Source organism: Neovison vison, chromosome 11, assembly GCF_020171115.1.
Source record: "Neovison vison isolate M4711 chromosome 11, ASM_NN_V1, whole genome shotgun sequence".
Classification (NCBI taxonomy): domain Eukaryota; kingdom Metazoa; phylum Chordata; class Mammalia; order Carnivora; family Mustelidae; genus Neogale; species Neogale vison.
In genome coordinates, this window is record NC_058101.1 from 33,891,724 (window position 1) to 33,911,916 (window position 20,193).

Consider the following 20,193-nt stretch of genomic DNA (forward strand, 5'->3'; position numbering starts at 1 on the left):
TTTTTATGGCCCTCAGTTCCTACTCTGAGGCTGCGCAAAACGTGATCAATATCAAATCCTCCACATGACAAAATGTCTCTACACAAAGCCACACCATCAACTGCCAGCCCATCCGAGAAGGCTAGTACACATCTGTGGCATGCTGCATCTCATGCTGAAATCAGGACAAGAATCCAGGACAAGCCTCCCTTCTTAGAATAAGCAGCTCATTCATCAGCAATGATATAAACACATGTTTGCCAACAGATTTCTTATCTTCAGAAAATTATTTCACCAGCGTAAGAACTGAGACAAAAATCCACTAGGACATTCTCTATTGGTCAGTCACTTGCAAACGGACTTTACATTCCAAGAAAAATGTGTCTGCAGAATAAAAACCCAGAAGTTCAACCTCTATTAATTCCAAAGAAGATGGAGCTGGAATGGAGAATCTTATACTTAAAGAAAGTAGGTACATCTATTCTTTCATCTTTAGTCTTCAAGGATGGGTCTATTCTTTATGTAAAATTGTGTGTGTGTGTGTGTGTGTGTGTGTGCACGCACGCGCGTGTGTGTGTGACGCTGAACTGAGTCAGAGGAGGAAAAAGGAAAAAGGTGAGAAAGAAGAAGACAGGGGCAGGGAGGGGAGAGGAAGGGAGAAGAGGCGACAGGACAGAGACAGGGGATAATACTGACAAGGACAGCTCAGACTGGGAGAAAGTTAAGGTCACTGATGATTAGGGAGCCTAGGGAGCAATCCCAGTACTGGACTCACTGTATTCAGGAAGTGCCCGTAAGAGAGGTGTTATGTGTCAGACCGGCGTCCAGTGAAGTCAAACCACAGATAAACAGAAGGGATCTTCAGGAAGCCGTCGCTCTGGTTCCAGAAGTAGACCGGGATACGTGCTAACTCAGAGGTGGTACAGGTACTTGGAAGCCAGATGGGAACCTACCAGCCCTGCCCAGAAGGTTCTGGAACAGCTTCCCAGAGAAAGAAACCATGACAGACTGTGGAGAGTGGGAGGAAATGACATCACCACAGAGGTCAAGGTTACTGTTTTCAAAACAGTCACTCTGGGTCTCAAGCCCTGCCAGCCAAAGCTCATTATTCACAGATGATCAGGTTTGTAAAGGTCCCAAACTTTCTTGCCCAGTTTTTGATCACAGGCTCGGCAAGACAAGCTGGGAAGGAAAATCCCAGTGCGTTTGTCCCACGGCTTGTTGGCAGCCCCTGGACAAAGAGCTGATGGGTGCGCAGTGACACAGAGTTGCACTGACTATGTCATATTCATAATTGACTTCGGGCCTGTTTCCAACAAGCATAATGAGAACAGCTAGGGGTCCGGAGAGCCAAGCCAGCCCCAGACAGTGGCGAGCACTCTGCAGCTCTCTCTTACCGGAAGCTCGCAGGGACCCGAGGAGGTAGTGACTTCCCCCGTTCACACACAAAGGGACAGCAGTTAACAATTAAGGGCCTGCTACGTTCCAAGCACTGAACAAAGAGATGTAGCCATATTATCAATTCATTTAATCCTCACGTCAACCCTCTTAATCAGGGGCGTTAGAGAGGAGTAGGGAATTTGGGTAAATTGGAAGGGGAGGTGAACCATGAGAGACTATGGACTCTGAAAAACAGTCTGAGGGGTTTGAAGTGGCGGGGGGGTGGGAGGTTGGGGTACCAGGTGGTGGGTATTATAGAGGGCACGGCTTGCATGGAGCACTGGGTGTGGTGAAAAAATAATGAATACTGTTTTTCTGAAAATAAATAAATTGGAAAAAAAAAAAAATCAGGTACTAATTCTACTGCTTGTCATAGCTCCCGGAACTGGGGCTCCAGGAGGCCAGGTAAGTGGCGTGAGGACCCATGGACACACACCAGCCACGTAAGTTAACGAGGTTGAACCTCATGAAACCACGTTTTCCGACCGTTTTTCGTCTAGTTACACAGTTTCACAGGATTCAACCTCAGTGTTTTCCCAATCCACTCGCTTTCCACTTGTGCTCTCTCATAAAAGCATAGGAACTGGCTTTTCTTAAGTGTCTATCTTTGGACGGTAACAAAAAGGAAAGTAAAGAGGGTGGGGGAGGATGAGAAATCAAACCACAGAAGGGAAGGGAGGGGACAGCAGAGCACACACCCTATAACAAGATCCCATCAGAGGTGATGGCATCTTGAACAACCACTGGGGTAGGGAGGGGGGAGTGCTGACCCCCTGCACAGTTGAAAATCCACCTAGAACTTCTGACTCCTCCAAAAGTTACCAATTTTTAGCCTACTGTTGCTCAGAAGCCTTACTGAAAACATCAACAGACAATTAACATATATTCGGTATGCTGTATGTGTTCTATGCTATATTCCTACAATAAAGTCAGCTTGGGAAAAGAAACTATTAAGAAAATCATAAGGAAAGAAAATACATTTGCAGTACTGGACTGTATTTATGGAAAATTTCCAAATGTAAATGGACCCGCACAGTTCAAACCATGATGTGCAAGGGTCGAAGTTGTGATCATTTTGCCACTCTGACTTTATCCCTTTCTGCAAAGCCCTCTTTCTTCCTGAATCATTTACCTCTAGTTGCAGTTAAAGTATATGTGGAATCCTTGTATTATTCTTCTCACTTTTCTGTAAGTCTGAAATTTTTCAAAATAAAAAGTTGGGTGGAGGGGGACCTTACAAAAAGTCCTGGGAAAACCTTTCCTAAAAAGTTATTTTATTTTCCCATTTCTGCACTGCCCAGAGTCAATTACTTAACTTTACCAGGGTAAACAATTACATCCAAAATTCATCCCGTAGTCCTTATGGGCTGGCAAACATTTTCTGTAAAGGACCAGACAGTAAACATTCCAAGCTCTTGAAGTCACATACAAAGTCTTGTTTTGTGTCATTTCCAACCCTCTTAAAATGTAAAAACCATCCTAAACAAGAAAGAAAGCCAGGACAAAAACAGGCCAAACCTGTTGCCAACCCCTGGTATAGACAGAATTCCATACAGTTCTCTCTAAATAATAAAGTCAGAGTCAGGAAAACAAGTCAGAAACTCTCCTTTCTGGATTTATTTTAAAACCGTCTGCTCTGGGTGCTGGGAAGGAGTGACGGTCATCAGCGACTCTGTCCGGGGAGGGTGTTCCTTAGGGAACGGTTGTTTGCAGGCTTCCTTTTAAACCCTGGAGTCTGCCAGGATGTCTGCAGTATTTGCTTAACATTTCTAACACCATGACACTTGTCACACATTTGCAGCCCCGTCACATTTTGACCTCAGACATTTTATGGACCGCTCTGCCAAAGACTCCCATCATTGGAGCGTTGACCTCAAGTATAGACGCCTGGCAAAAACCACTGAGGAAGAGAGAAACGATGATAGCAAAACCACATCTACTGGAATTCTCCTTGGCACGTGAGGTCTCTCGTCTGTACATGCCATCGCGGTAAGTTACACATTCACGAGTGAGTCCCACGGCACCCGGGGGGAGCCCTGCAAAGCCACGGGTACTGCACTCCCCAGGCAGAGTTCAAGAACTCCCACGAAGACTCTGAAGCTAATCAGTTCCCACCTTATGGGCTGCCTGGAGGTGCCGGCCTTTTCTCCCTTGTCTCTGTAGCCCTCAGTACACATCCAGCCCTCTCCTTTCTCTCGCCTCATCGGGTGGCTCTACCACAGAAAACCGAAACGCCGACCTTCTCCCCTGACTACAGCCTCCTTATCGTCTCAGCTCTCTCATGCGTTCACTCTTCTGGACTCGCCTTTTTATCTTAAGAAGGACCAGTGGGGCCGCCGGGATGGCTCAGTCCGTTAAGCATCCAACTTTAATTTCTGCTCAGGTCATGATCTCAGGGTCCGGGAACCAAGCCCCACGTGGGGCTACACAGTCAGTGGGGAGTCTGCTGGAGATTCTCTCTCCTCTCCCTCTGCCCCTCCCCCCCCACTCATGCTCTCTCTCTCTCTCTAAAATAAATAATCTTTAAAAAAGAAAAGAAAAGGGAAAAAAAGAGAAAAGAACAATAAAAGGACCATCAGGCCCTTGATGCTTCCAACCCAAGACCACCAAGCCCATGTCGTCCTTCTTTATGTTCTGTCCCATCAAGAGCCAGTGGCTGTCCTCTGTACTGCCCACATTTGACGTTTTCTTCTCCCCACATTTGACGTTTTCTGGCACCGATCCCAGGCCAACATCACCAACCCCAAAGCTCTCACTTTTCTCTGCCATTAAAATCACAGGTGTGGGCACAGGGCAGTTGTGAAGAGCAAAAGATAAGAAATCAGACTTCTGCATGTAAATCTTTCTTACCTGTATAACCTTAGGCAGTCCTCTGTGCCCCACTTAATGTCCCCCTATGTCCCATTTAATTCCTCTGTAAAACGGGTATGAGGAGAGACCACACAAAAGTTTGGCAAGAAAAAAAATCGGATCCAGGGCCCAGAAGGATGTCCTCTGTTTGACAAGAACTATGAATTTTTTTCGGACTCATGAACAACTCGGGAAATGTTTCGTGAACAAAGCACACGATGTCTCTCCAGCTGCAACCAACCCTTAGAGCCCATCAAACTCAGACAACAAGATGAGAGTCTGTGGAACAAAAGGAATCGTTCACTGAGGCCATCCGTGGCTTCTTCAGCTGGAGTCATAACACGATTACAAGACACCAACTGGGCTTCTGTTTGGAATAATACAAAGTTGAAAAGCCCTGACAATTTTCCGAAAGAGGGCTGTCTGTTATGAAAGCCTCAGTCTCAGAAGAGCCGAATTGCTACTTTCCAAGATTTGAAATTGCAGGGAGTTCTTCTTACATTGTTAAGTGCTGCTCCATGGCGGGAGGTTTTTGAGTTTGAGCCCCTGAATCACCGGCATCCCCAAATTCCCTCCGGCTCTAGAGAGAGGCACAGCCTTCCGCATTCTCATCTACTTTCCAAACACAGGTGTCTCAAACCTATATGGATCTACCATCTGGGAAACTCCAAACTGAGTTTCCTGCCTTTTGGGGGCCCCTGCCATCAGCCAACTCCACCCCTAGAACGATGAACAACGAGAACATTCTCCTCATTGCCAGAATGGTCTTTGGATCCAAGTCCCAGGAAAGACACCTGCTAACCTCAGGCTGCAGCAGCCCCCACACGCTTCAGCTCAGATAAAACCCTGCCCCACCTCTCTGCCCTGACCAGAGAGGACGGGAAAATCTTCCTCCTCCATTGCTTCTGAGCCTTCAGGTATCCAGCTCCTGGCCCATGCCTTTGCTTCTCATTGCTCTGGGGCTCCTGGACTTAGAAACGTATTTGTATCTGGTTTCTCCAGCTGCTGACCCAGCTTTCCCTCAAAGACTCTGGTGAAGGCTCAGGCTGTGGCTCTCCTTGCCTCAGGCTGCCAACACAGTTCATTTCACCTCAGCAAACTCATTGCCGGGGCAGCCAGCTGGAGCCCCACAGGGAAGCCAGAACTTGACCCTCCCTGGTCCTTAGACTCCGTCAACTACACCAGTGAGTCTGATCCTCTGCAGGGAGAAGATGTAGACAATAACTCACTTATCCTGAGTTTTGGCCCACGTACTCATTCAGTAACACTTGTCCAAGCCTCTGCGTTGGCCAGTTCCCTCCACTTCACTCTTGGCTGTCGGCAGTCCAAACCCTTTATTTATTTCAAGAGGCCCCTGGCTATAATCTGTGCCTCCCTCTTGTCTAACCATAATATTTCTTAACCATGGCCTAGACCCAAGCCCCACCCCTCCACCCCTAAACAACCTTAACATTCATTAACGGGTTTATAAAAGGCCACCAAGGAATGCCAAGGCTCACATGACAGAATCTGTCCTCTAACTCAACCTCTTCATCTAGGTAAGAGGCAAGTTCTTTCTTTTTTAAGATTTTATTTATTTATTTGAGAGAAGGAGCAGACACAAGCAGGGGGTGGGGCAGAGCGAGAGGGAGAAGTAGACTCCCCACTGAGCAGGGAGCCCAATGTGGGGGCTCGATCCCAGGACCTTGGGATCATGACCTGAGCTGAAGACAGACAGCTAAAGTGACTGAGCCCCCCCAGGTATCCCAAAAAGCAAGTCCTATGCATGCAAAAGTCTCCAGATCCAGAGCCCCATCTTCAGATGAACCTGCTCCATCCAGTCTGGCAGGCTATACTACTCCCTGACAGAGTTATTCATGGGAGAATAGTGGAGAGGTGAACGCCTACCAGAATCTTTGGAGCCCATGTTCGTATGCAAAAATCAGTACCAAAGACCCACTTCAACAAGGTTAAGAGAGTACAGTACACATACATTAGATCAGACTATGTCTACTCCGTTAACATCAGGAGAAGGCTCAGCCCAGACTCATTGCAGAAGCAGGTGTCAGAACACAGGGGAATTGTCAGGAGTCTGCCCGCGTTTGTCTCTGGTGAGATGCTAAACTAATTATGGTTTATCTAAGAGATGAGCTCTCATTTAGACGGAATAAAGGGAAATGAGGCAGTGAAGGAAGTATGAGAAGAGAGAAGAGACTTCACAGGAAAGAATGCAAAGAAGTGGCAGGCAGGGCATGTAAATTTCCCTTTGAAGAAGAAGGGACAGCGGGAGCAGGAAAAAAGCGCGGGCGTGAACTGTGTTGAAAGGTGCTGTGTAATAACCAACATTTTAGGACAAATGTTATTTTTAAAAAAAAATTTTTTTTAAAATTTTTAAAGCACCTCATCCACATTATCCTGTTGAAATTCACAAATAGTTTATGAAACACAGAAGTTATCACTTTTTAATTACCATTTTAGAGAGAAAAATCGAGACTCAAGGAGGTAAAATAATTTAAGACTTGAGTTTCTTGTTCTCAGGTTCCAAAATCCAAAGTCTTTCAACTACCCCAATGGGTCCCAAACAATATTCTGGAAGTCACTAAAATAAGAGTACGTTCATTCTATGTCACTTCACTTACATGAAGTTTAAGGTGTAAGGCAAATAAATGTTATGGTGATAGAAATGAGGACAGTGCTTTTCTGGAGGTGGTGGAGATGAACTGGGAAGGGACAGGAGGGAACTTGCTATCCTCTCTCAATCAGGGTGTAGGCTAGATGCATATACACAGTTCTCAAATCCCATCGGACTGTGTATATTTGCAGCTGTGCATTTCATGTGTGTACATTTCACCAAACAAAAAGCAGTACCCAATAACAGAACCTATTAAATTCAAAACATGAGATCTTAAAGTATATGTTCATCCCCCATAGGTGTTAAGGTTCTCGCTTATCTTGTGTCTAGAACCACTTCACAGAAAGCTCTTGTCTCCATCATCACAGCAGTACTTACAATAAAAGTTGGGTTCAACACATAAAAACTGAACAGTGCAGTTATTATTTATGTTAGAAATTTGCCAAGAGCTTAAATTGAATATAATCAAAATACATCAGGGGAGCAAGCCCAGTGAGGAACGTCACCTGTCATGTTTTAAGATGCTGTAAGTAGGTAGATGCATTGCTTTCACTTGGTACAACTGCTTTTGTTTTGGGTAAAAGGGTGGAGAAGAGCTGACACTTTTATATGGCTGAATCCACTTCCTTCCCATCCCTTGGGGTCTAGTTTCCTACAGTGTAAATGTTGCTTGGAGTAGCAGCCACCAGGTACTTCTTCTTTATCTAATTATAAATTGCCATAGTCCCCACCATTCCCTACTGTACACTAAACTCCCTCACCTACTTATGTGTACTGCCTACCCCAGGGATGTTTCAAATTTTGAGAATCAAACAGCGAATAAATTGAAAACAAAATGCAAAATTTTACAGATGTACTGAATGGCATTAATGATTTTTCTTGATTAAAACCAACTGAATAATAAGATATACTTACTCGCAGAGAAGGATTCCATTTTCTAACCCCGTCCGAAAATCTTTATCACCAAAACTTCTGCCAGTTACTTGCTAAAAAGAAGAAGAAGAGAGAGAGAAAGCATAAATTTTTCTTTCTTAATCAGGAAGATCAGTGATTTCATTTTTAACATTTAAGAGCCTTCAAATAACTGGTGGCATTCCAAGAATGGGGAAAATCTGTTAGATCTGAATTTCCTTTACATGTGTAGCTTTGCTGAGATCAGCTAATCTTAAATTTAGGCCATTATTTTGAAGCTTTTTCCTACCCAATACCTCAAAAAAATGTCTGGTTCTTCCTGATAAGGATGTTACTTTTGGGGCTTGGCCATGATAGGTCAAGGTCACAGACTCAACCCACACACTTTCCAAAAAGCCTGCAGAAAGCTCCACCTAAGGATAAAGTATCTATTTGTTAAAACATTAAGGGAGGCAGAGAGAGGGAGGTACAGACACCTAACCTCAAGAGACAAACATCAAGACAGGAATATTAGAGCCAATATCCATAATAACTTGGTGTGAAAGAGGAAAACAAAATCTGGAAAAGAATGACTAATAGCACAGGATGATGACCATTCTTGATGCCTCTGGCTCTCAGCAGCCCTTTGACCTAGGTACCAGGGTACTCATTGGTTCATTCAATAAGTATATTGAGTTTCTATAGTATGCCAGATAAATACGCATACAATAAACCTTAAAGCAACCACTAAAGTAGCAAAATAAAAATGTTAAAGGAGATAAAATAGAATCATAAAAAAATACTCTTAACAATTAAAAAAAACAAAAAGAGAAAAAGAGAATACAGAATACATGAAATAAATAAAAAGTAAATAACAATACTGTAGACTTAAACCTAACTATATCTATAAGTGCATTAAATACAAATGGTCTAAACATCCCCAATTAAAAAACAGAGATTGTCATAATGGAAAAAAAAAGCAAGACCAAACAAGGCGCTATCTAGGAGAAATGCACTGTAAATATAAAGTTAGAAGTAGGTTAAAAATGGAAGAAAGGAATAAGATAATAACATGCTAATGTTAATTTTTTGAAACTGGATATTAATACAAAACAAAGAAACTTGTAGAACAAAGAATAATACCAACGACAGAGAAAGCCATTTCATAATGACAAAGGGTATAGCTAATCAGGAAGACCAAAAAATCCTAAACATTTTTACATCTAATAAGAACTTCAAAACACATAAGCCAAAACAGATAAGTCTACAAGGAGAAACAGACAAATTCACAACTAGAGTCAGAAATATATTATCTCTCTCTCATAACTTATAGAACAAGCAAAAAAAAAAAAAAGAAAAGAAAAGAAATCAGTAAGAATATGGAGGACTTGAACAGCACTGTCAACTAAATTGACTTAACTTACATTTCAACAATACTTCACCTTACAAGGGCAAAATACATATTTTTCTTCTTAAGTTCACAATGAACATGTATTGAGATAGACCAATCTCTGGGTTAGTAAACCAGGTTCCACAAACTTTTTTTTTTTAAAGATTTTATTTATTTATTTGAGGCAGAGAGAGTGTGAGAGAGAGCATGAGCGAGGAGAAGGTCAGAGAGCGAAGCAGACTCCCCATGGAGCTGGGAGCCTGATGTGGGACTCGATCCCGGGACTCCAGGATCACGCCCTGAGCCGAAGGCAGTCGTCCAACCAACTGCGCCACCCAGGCGTCCCAGGTTCCACAAACTTAAAAGAATTCAATTCACAAAAAAAGCATACCATCTGACCACAATGGAATTAAATTAGAAATTAATAATAGAAATATCTCAGGAAAAAAAATCTCCAAATAATTTTAAACTAAGTAACACAATGTAAAAAACAACCCACTAATCAAAGAAGAAATAAAAAGAAATTAGAATATACTCTGTAGTGAAAGAATATGGCAATGTAAAAATGTATGGAAAGACATGAAATCAGTATTTTGGGGAAACATATAGCACAGAACACCTATATCAGAAAAGAGATCTCAAATCAATGAATTTTGCTTCTATCTTAAGCAAATTAAGCCCAAATTAAGTAGAAAAAAAAGGGGGAAACTATATCAGTTGAAATCAAACCAAATAGAAAACCAAAAAGCGATAGAGAAAAAATCAATGAAATCAAAAGCTATTTACTTGAGACCAATAAAACTGGGAAACATTTAGCCAGGTTGATAAATCTTTAGCTAATAAAATAGACAACCTCTGGTTTTTAGCCAAAAAATAAAGACACACATTACCACATCAGTAATGACAGAGATGACATCATTACAGATTTTATAGATATTAAAAGGAGAACAGGGGATATTATAAATACATTCATCTCAGTATATTTACCAACTTAGATGAACTGGATAAATTTTTTGACACAACCTAAGTTCATTCAACAAAGAAATAGATAACTTTCCCAAAAGGGGATGTCAGTTCCAGAAAGTTTATCTGGTAAATTACATAAATATGTAAGGAAGAAGTAATGCAGTTCTACACAAACTATTCCAGACAATTGAGGAGGAAAGCATGCTTCCCAATTCAGTTACCCTGACTACAAAAGCAGACAAAAATATTACAAAATGTACAGATACATATACACATACACACATGCATACGTGCATACATACACACACACACACACACACACACACACAAACATGACAACACGTTATCTCTTCATGGTGGGAAACAGGTGTGATTTTTATTTTCTTCTTTAAGTTCTCCCTATTTTCCTAAAGCTTTCCTGAAAGAAAGAAAGGAAGGAAGAAAGAGAAAGGAAGAAAAAGGGGGGAAAGAAAAATACTTCTTTGTTACTATCTTCCCATTCTTAAGAAAGGTGAGAAAATGGATAAAAAGTAGTTTGTATTTACAGTTTGCAAATATCTAGATTTTTTCCTAAAATAAATTAGGAAACTTCTCCTTTAAAAAGCTGAGATTTTAAGTGCAGACTTTTAAAACAATTTAGCATTTTCTTTCTTGAATAAACTAGTCCTAATTTATATTCTCAAAGCACCACTAAAACCTTTATTCACCAAGAACTGATTAGAAGATTCTGAGAACATTTTCCCCCAGGTCTTTATATTTTTGTTAAAATTATTATGTTCTAGGGGCGCCTAGGTGGCTCAGTGGGTTAAAGTCTCTGCCTTTGGCTCCAGTCATGATCCCAGGGACCTGCTTCCCTTCTTCTCTCTGCCTGCCTCTCTGCCTACTTTGATCTCTGTCTGTCAAATAAATAAGTAAAATCTTTAAAAAAAAAATTATTATGTTCTAGCACCAGTGGTGCTAACACTGAGACCCAAGAGAGTTTACCTACATCTATTATAGAATCTCTGGCCAAGATAACCCAGGCCCCTCTCCATTTATTGAGCCATGATGATGGGCAGAGCCTAGAGACAGAAACACAAATGAGGCAGGATCACTGCATGCAGAAGCCTCGCAGACTGCAGAGGAAAGCAGATAACTAAACTCATACCATAAACAGAAGGTAACAGGACTATTGATATTATAAGAAAATATTAGTGATGCAAGGAACCCTTAAAATATTCATGTTCTATTTAAAATTATATTGTATGTGATGCACACCCAGTAAAAAATTTCAAGTAGATTTGAACAGTCCCAAGTCAGCCTGCTAATTAATATCCTCCAAGGTACAGTATGATTAAATTCAGCTTCCTAGACTGCCAGTACTGGAGATGGGAACAGGCACCATGCAAATGAAGGAAGGTGCTCATTTCTGCCTCTGTTCTTCCTCTGCTTCCATCCCTGCTCCTGTGTCCATTAGGTCCCAACATAGTCTTTTTACTGCTCTCTGTTGACCCTAACACCGTCCTTTCTTCCATGCCCAAGTTACTTAGTACAGAGGTGTCCAGATCTTGGTTAAGAGGGTTGACAGTTCAACAGACTCCAGAAATTCAACAAGGACCATGCCATGGAAGAGTTAGGGACTAGTAGCAGCATCTTCACTTGGAATTAATGTTAGAAATACAGATTATCAGCCCTCCTACCCTCTACAAGACCTACTTAACCAGAACCAGCATCCAAAAATATCCCCAAGTGATTCATATGCAAAGTAAATTTTACAAAGCCCTGACCTAGCATAGAAAGTAACGAGCCAACAGTTCAGAGCCAGAAGAGGAGGACCATCCACTGAAATCGGGATTCTGTATGTCTTGTCTCAACATCTTTCAGAACATAGCCAGACTCCAAATACTTCTCACTGCCTCTACTGTACCACCTACTCCAAGCCACCATCATCTTATACCTGGATAAGTCTCTTAACTGGACTCACTGGCCTACCTTTGCCTCCCTTCCCTCTAGTCTCAAAAGAGCAGCCAGGGCAACCTCATAAAGTTATATCATGCCACTACATCACTTGAAGTCCCCCCAAACTCCCCAAACTCATAGTAAAAGTCAAAGTTCCTACCATTCCTTAAAGGCATTCACCAGAAAAAGAAGAAAGCAAGCAATAAACAAACAAACAAAAAAATAGGAACACATGGACCAAGCCACTGGATACCACCATGATTTCAAGAGTGGCCATAATGAACTTACGCATACCTCCCCATTCGAAGGGATCCTCAGAAGTACTTATGGTGGCACCTACGTCACCAACTATGCCTTGTGTTTCTTTCAGGAAAGCCCAATATCAGATTTCTTTCCTTGCTTTATGGTTCAGGATTAATTCACTTCCATTACTATCCAAAATATCCGTTATTTACAGCAATGCAGGGACATGCTCTAAGTATCAGATTAAAATACTCAAGAATGGATAACTTACCAGAACACTGATAGTTTTAAAGGAAAAGAAACACTTTCACCTACTTTGGTGATTAAACCAAAAGCAGAAGCAAGAGGATATCACAATGTGTCATCACACTATTTTTATGCAAGTAATTATGAAGTAAGCTCATCTGTATTTGATTTCCTTCTCACTGAACTAAAAAGGTAATTATGTTTCTGAGTCTGTTCATGTCAATGGCACTGCTCTAAACCATTCAAATAACTGAAATATGAAGGCCTTAAAAAAAACAGTCTAATAAAAAGAAAATCCACATAACTTCATGGTCACATTTTTATGATGTGTTTATAATGTAACACATTATATATCAAAATGCTACACTTTGCTAATTACTTTGTTACCACTTTATTAAGTAATTGCCATGAATAGTCAAAGACTGCCAAGAATCATTCTCTCAGCCTGTTCATTGTCAATTATACAAACTATTTCAGAACTATTTTCATTAATCTTCAGTTGTTGTTATTGTTGTTTTTTTAAAGCAATCTGGTGGACAAACTACTGCCCACCACTAGCTGCAGGTCTGAAGAGAATTTGAAATAAATGTTGGAAGCCCTATCATAATGATCTTAAGAAGAGATTGGATAGCCAGACAAAACGATGGTCTGTGGATTCAAGTAACTGAAAAAACAATACAGAATTTAATATATTTCAACTTAGCTTTTAAAAGACATGGATATTTTCGGGGCACCTCGGTGGCTCAGTGGGTTGGGCCTCTGCCTTCAGCTCAGGTCATGATCCCAGCATCCTGGAATCGATCCCCACATCGGGCTCTCTGCTCAGCAGGGAGCCTGCTTTCCCCTCTCTTTCTGCCTGCCTCTCTGCTTGTGATCTCTGTGGGTCAAATAGATAGATAAATAAAAATCTTTTTTAAAAAAAGACACAGATATTTTCTCTAAATTGTACAAAAATAGAGCACCTGGGTGGCTCAGTGGGTAAAGCCTCTGCCTTCGGCTCAGGTCATGATCTCAGGGTCCTGGGATCGAGTCCCCACATCAGGCTCTCTGCTCAGCGGAGAGCCTGCTTCCCCCTCTCTCTCTGCAAGCCTCTCTGCCTACTTGTGATCTCTCTCTGTGTGTCAAATAAATAAATAAAATCTTAAAAAAAATAAAAATAAATAAATTGTACAAAAATAGGTATGCTTCATATTACATTTTTGTTTTGTTATTGCCCAACTCCACCCGGTAAGGTGAAAGTGGGAAACTTTACTTGTTTTCTTCCCTGTTGTATGCTCTGTGCCTAGAAAAGTACTTGGTTCACAGTAGATACTCAATAAATATTTGTTGAAGTAACAAAGAAAAGAAGGTATGCTTTCAGAAGGTTGTGATTTCCTCCTATAAAGAGTAAATAAAAAATAATACCTCTTTAAAATTCACTGAAGAATTATTTGTGGCTCATTAAACTCCCTTCTCTTCTGATCATATTTGACTTATTTAACAAAAGGACATTTCTGCATATTTTTACACTTAAACACTTTTACACGGAATTGCTCTTATTTTTCACATTTCCTGAGAAATGAATCCATTGCTATTTCTGTCTCCTTTGTGAGGTTGCTAGAAAAATCAAATCAAGTTTCTATGGAAACTCTCCATAAACAATCATAAATCATACTCATCTGAGCTAGAATTAGCTATCAACCAATCAATCATCTACTGAATACCCATTTTGTGCCAGGCAATGCCATGGCAATGTAATAGGTGTGTGAGACCAAAATAATAAAAACTGTACCCTATCCAGTAAGGATCCACAATCCGGGAGAAAGATCAAAGAGCACAGTAGATGTTGGAAGAGAAATATGGACACAGATCTATAAGAGAAATTCACACAAATTGTATGACTGAAGGAACAGCTGCATGATAATAGTCCACATTCATACACGAACTACCATATGTCCTTTCTGTTCTCAAAGCTTGCCAAGCATTATTTCATTTAATCCTCATAAAAACCTAATGAGGTGGATCCTATTATTATAATTATTAGTCCACTGTAAAGCCAAGGAAACCTAGGCACAGAGAGAGGTTCCGTCAGGTGCCCAAGGACACAAAAGTAGCAAACAGTAGAGCAGGGGATTGAACCCCAGGTAGTGTGACTGCAAAGTTTTTATTCCTAAGCACAATTTTGTGCAGCATCTGAGCAAAGGAATGAACTTTCTCTGCCCAAAACAGTCAAAAAAAACCTTTGAGGAGCTGACATTTGAGTTGGTCCTGAAGGGTAAGAGGGATTCCCCAAAGGAAGGAGATGAAATAAGGCACTCCAGGCAGACACCAAGATCTGCACAAAGGCTGCTTTGAGCAAAGAGGAAAGGTTCTAAGGGCTGAGCACAGCACGGAGACAGGTACAGAAGGAGCTGGTGGGAGGGCCCGAGCTCCGGGGTGGGCAGGCAGGGCCCAGAAGTAAAGGATCTGTGTGTCAGAGCTATGGGGTGATCTTGATCCTGAAACAAAAAAGACACCCCAGAAGATGGGGACAAGGAAAGAGTTCTTTGGCAATCACTCTCCCCACTAATTCCTCGTTCCTAAAGAGATAGTCCCAAAGTGACATTTTGTTTTTTGCTCTCAATTACTTCCTCGAGGACTCCATCATTCCCATTTGATGTACAATGATTTTGCTTTTGGAATTATAGTGTGATGGAAACTGTCTGTCTAGACCTTTGGGACCACTTCCCTCAACCCCATACACATTCCTCTGTATATGATTTCCACCACTATCTTCTCTTCCTTTCTTCAAAAGGAAGTAATGCACTTTCTCTGTCAAGGCTCTGGGTGCCATCCCTTCCCACCCATAGGTCCTTACCCTATCCCTTGGCCCACAGCAGTCTTCACCTCCCTGCCAGTAGCATGCATTTCCTTTTTTCTTCAGAACCCTGATTCAGTCCAGTCCCTCAACTATCCTGTTTTTCTCCTTCCTTTCATGGTCTAAACTCCCTGTATGAGCATCAAGGACCCATTGCCCTTAATCATCATAGCTCAGGGGCCTCCAAGCTGTCCACTTTTAATTCCCTGAAAATTCTTATAGGGTTGAGTTGAGACCCAGGAGTCTGAGTCTGAGCTCCACAAGCACAAGCTAAATCAGAATTAGGTTAATGAACTTCAATCAACCCTCAGCCTCCCCACTTACAAAATGATACTTGTACCTACTCCAAAGGTTTGCATGAAGAGTCAGTGACCAGAGTTCAATAAATCTCATCGTTGACACTGGCAAGAATGCTAGAATTAAATCCCATTATTAATTTCTCTCTTGTCAATACTCTTTACAGGTCTCTCCTGCCTCATCTTGGATGATGCCATGCTTTACTGGTTCTCCCCTTAAATTCTAATGTCACCACACAGTCTAATCCACTGAGACATCTTCTCTGCTGACGGGCATCAAGGTCTTTCAGCATGAGTGTCAACCACCCCGCCCCCCCACCTTTGGACCACTTGCATCTTATAGGTTTCCCCACGACCAAACTCTCTGCTTTTCCTTCTACCTCATTCAGTAAATGCCTTACGTACGTCTACCTCACTCACTGCCTACCTATGCCACATGGTTCTTTTCTCCTTTCCTCATTTGCCTTTGGCCTTTCTCTAGCCACACATTCCCCTCCCCTGGGTAGTCCCATGCCTTTAAACATGTCACATACAATAACTCAGACGTTATTATGAGTTGGAATATCCCGCCTTTCCATATCTTCATCTTGCCTGTGCTGACTCACACACATTGTCATTTCTGGCACTGATCCTTCTCCTCTGAAGTCCAGAAATCAAATATCCAGCTTCTTCCTTGACATCTCCACTTGGTTACCTAATACGCGTTTTACTCTTACCAAGATCAAAATGAAATTGGCGACATGGGTCCCCTGATCCAAAAGCAATGAGAAGATCAACATTTCTCCCTCCAAATATATTCTAGACCTGCTCTTTTCCCCCTGTGTCTGCACTACCACCCTAGCCCGAGCCTCCCCTGCCTCTCCGCGAGATGACAGCCGCAGCCATTGGCATGCTCTCTCTGCTCCCACCCTGGCCCCTCGCCAAGACACCTCCCACGCAGCCTCCGGCAATGTCGCTATAGATCCATCCGGTGTCCCTTCTCATGATACCAAAATAAGTCCAAGCCATAGTGACAACCCCTTCATTTCACAGATGAGACAAGTAATGCCTTGCCCATTAAGCGACAGATGGGACAAATAATGTCCTGCACATTGAGTGACTTGCTCCAGGTCACGCAGCTGGCCATCAGCAAGGATGAGACTAGAATCCGGGCATCACTGCCCCACTGCACTGCCTTCCGAAGCCACGTCTCCCTGTGGCACATACATCACTGCACTCTCTTTAGTAACAATTGATTCTTCTCTCCATTCAGTTCGGGTTGGCAGAGAAACAGCACAGAAGTCCAGGCCTGAGAAGATTTTATCAACATGATCAGACCATGATCCTCTCCAGCACGGGATCTAAGTGCTTAATATTGAGGATAATAAAATGCAATCTGCAGAATCCATTTATATTTTCAGCATGTCATCAGAAAACCAGAAGGCGGCTGTTTATAGCCACAGATTGACAGACTCCACTAAAAAAGAAAAAAAAAAAAAAGATCTAATTAAGAATCCAGGCAATGCTCAAAAGCACCCTGGGAGCATTAAATCCTGTGATCCAGCCCTTGTATTCTGTAGGCACAGAAAATGGGTCAGTCTGGGAGCGTATGAGTGGGGTTAGCAGGAACGTTGTTTGCACATCCTCAGGTTGTTCTGGCCTTACGAAGACAGGGAACAGAAGCTGCGAAGACAGACAACACTCAAAGTGAGATTTAACACAACATCGAGTGTCACTGACTGATCTGAGAGCAAAGAGAGAGAAGAATCCAGAAGGACAGTGGGCTAGTGGAGTGCTTCTGGGTTATGTGTGTCGTCTTGGTGTTATTTTTACCTGGGTATCATGTTTCGTCCCTTAAATAACTATTTCAGTTCGGGCTAATTTTGGCAAATCAGTGTATGGAACTGTCACCTGGTCCTCAGCACACTGAAGTATAGAACCTCTCAACTGAGCAAATCTGGGTCCAAATTTCAGGTCTGACACTCAGGAGTTATGGGACAAGAAACAGAGGGCTTCATCTCTCCAAGCCTGCTCTCGTGTCTTTAGTAGACAGTTGCAGGAGCCTGTTTTATGAGGTTGTGAGAGGCTACAATCCTAAGTGGACACCGTCTAGTAAGATATTTAGTACTGCTTTGAAGTTCCATAACGTTTCCCCCCAAGCTTATGGCTAGGGAGGAAAAACAAACAAACAAACAAAATCCACAACTTAAGTGTCTAAATCAGGTGGTTGCAATTTTTGCTCAGAAATGGTGCTCAGGGGCGCCTGGGTGGCTCAGTGGGTTAAGCCGCTGCCTTCGGCTCAGGTCATGATCTCGGCTCCCGGGATCGAGTCCCACATCAGGCTCTCTGCTCAGCAGGGAGCCTGCTTCCTCCTCTCTCTCTCTTTGCCTGCCTCTCTGCCTACTTGTGATCTCTGTCTGTCAAATAAATAAATAAAATCTTTAAAAAAAAAATTAAAAAAAAAAAGAAAGAAATGGTGCTCAGGAAAAAGAGTCTAGTTGAAGCACATTAGCCACTCGAAAGAGGGATCTGGGTTTGTAGGTGCTGGGTACAAAACCACACAGGGAAGTTAGCGTGCTACCCTCCTCCCCGCCGCGTCTGGGTTAAATGAGACCATGAGGAAACAACTGTGCGAATCCAGCCTATGACACATTTTATAAGAAAATTGACCTTCAAAAAGCCAATGTCATGAAGAAAATGGAAGGGCTGCTCTTTATAAAATGAGGGACTCAAGCGATAATCAATTGCATTGTTTGTTCTTGACAGAAACCCTAGTTTAAATGAAACTTTATGAAAGACATTTTGGGCACAACTGGGAAAATCTGGATACATACTGTCATGTGATAATACTCGGGCATCACTTCGCTTTATTAAGACTAACAACGGCATGCTGGTTACAAAGGAGAACTTGGAGACGCACGCTTAAGTATTTAGAAGGAAAGAGGTCTGTCACCTGCAGTTTATTTTGAAATGGTTGGAAAAACACTTGGGGTACGTGTTAAAGTGTGTGTGTGTGTGTATGAAGTAAACGCAGAAAATGTTTGCAATTATTGACACTAGGTGTGGCTTACATGGGTTTCTTTGAACTAATCTATCTCCTTCCCTCCCTCCTCCTCCTCCCTCCTTCCTTCCTTTCTTTCCTTCTTTCTTTCTTTCAATGTTTCAAAATATTCATAATCAACTGTTGTCTGGGGCTAGGACTGAAAGTCACTAAGCAGCGCCGGGAGAGTACTCTGGTCAACAACCTGATCAGTGCCTTCTCATTCATTCAGTCATTTTGCTGGAGCACTTCTCTTACCTGTTTTCACCGATGACAGTTCACTATCGGTCACTTACCAGAGTACTACTGGTCATTTCATTTATATTCAACCCACTCTCTCACCTGCTCACGACACACAAATGGCACTCGCCAGCCATCAAATCAATGCGACATTAACAATGAGGACGGGAAGGAAAGGGAGGTCAAGCCCCTTGGCTTCCTGATTTGGGGCAAAGAACTGGAGCTGGAGGCTCTGCCAAGTACACACAGTCCTGTGACAGTTGTAGGGCTATGTGAAGAACTGGTCGATTTCACCACTGGGGATACTAATAACTGAACAATTTTTAGCCAAGAATCCAAACTAACCACGAAACTGTTGTATTTCACCAGTACATGGCATTTAAAAAGGCATCCAAGTCAAGTTAGAAAAGTACTAGAATTCACCCCAACAACTTATTAGATTACTAAATGAAAATAAAATGTGGTGAAAAAAAAAGAATGAGAGCTCGCCATTCGCGACAATATGGATGGACCTAGAAGGTATTGTGCTAAGTGAAAGAAGTCCAACACAGAAAGACAAATACCATATGATTTCACTTACATGTGGAATATGAAAAACAGAACAAGGGAACCACAAACAAACAACAAAGGAAAACTCAGACAATTAAATACAGAGAACAAACTGATGGTTGCTGGTGCAGGAGGGGAGTGGGGGAGGGGAGATGGGTGAAATAGATAAATAAACGGGATTAAAAGGTACAAACTCCTAGTTACAAACCGAGTAAGTCATGGAGATGAAAGCACAGCCTAGGGAATATAGCTGATATACTGTCATCACGTTGTATGGTGACAGTCACCACACTTCTCGTGATGAGCACACACACCATGAGTAATGTATAAAAATGTCAAATCCATGCTGTACACTTGAAATGAATATATCGTTGCATGTTGATTATACTTTAAAAATGATGAAATGCTCATTACACAGATAGGATAATCACACAGCCTATCCTTTAAAAAGTTAGTATGACTTGGGCAACACAACTATGAAGAAAAGCAAGGAAGTGGTCAAAAGAAAATGAGCACATTTCTTCATGAACATTTTTTCATGGGTCTGGTATCATGGAAAAAAAAAAAGAGCAGACGGGCGCCTGGGTGCCTCAGTTGGTTGAGCTGGTTGAGCGACTGCCTTGGCTCAGGTCATGATCCTGGAGTCCTGGGACTGAGTCCTACATCAGGCTCCCTGCTCAGCAGGAAGTCTGCTTCTCC

The 20,193-nt window shown here is 42.1% G+C and overlaps 1 protein-coding gene across 8 annotated transcripts in view; it reads right to left on the minus strand.

Annotated features, from left to right (window-relative positions):
- The window catches only part of LIMCH1 (LIM and calponin homology domains 1), a 327,707-nt gene that overhangs the window by 188,109 nt on the left and 119,405 nt on the right, over positions 1–20,193 (minus strand). For all 8 annotated transcript variants that reach the window (XM_044224246.1, XM_044224244.1, XM_044224243.1 and 5 more), the window contains exon 2: positions 7,796–7,866. In XM_044224246.1, the coding sequence (XP_044080181.1) occupies positions 7,796–7,866 (71 nt within the window). The remainder of the gene's footprint in view (positions 1–7,795; positions 7,867–20,193) is intronic.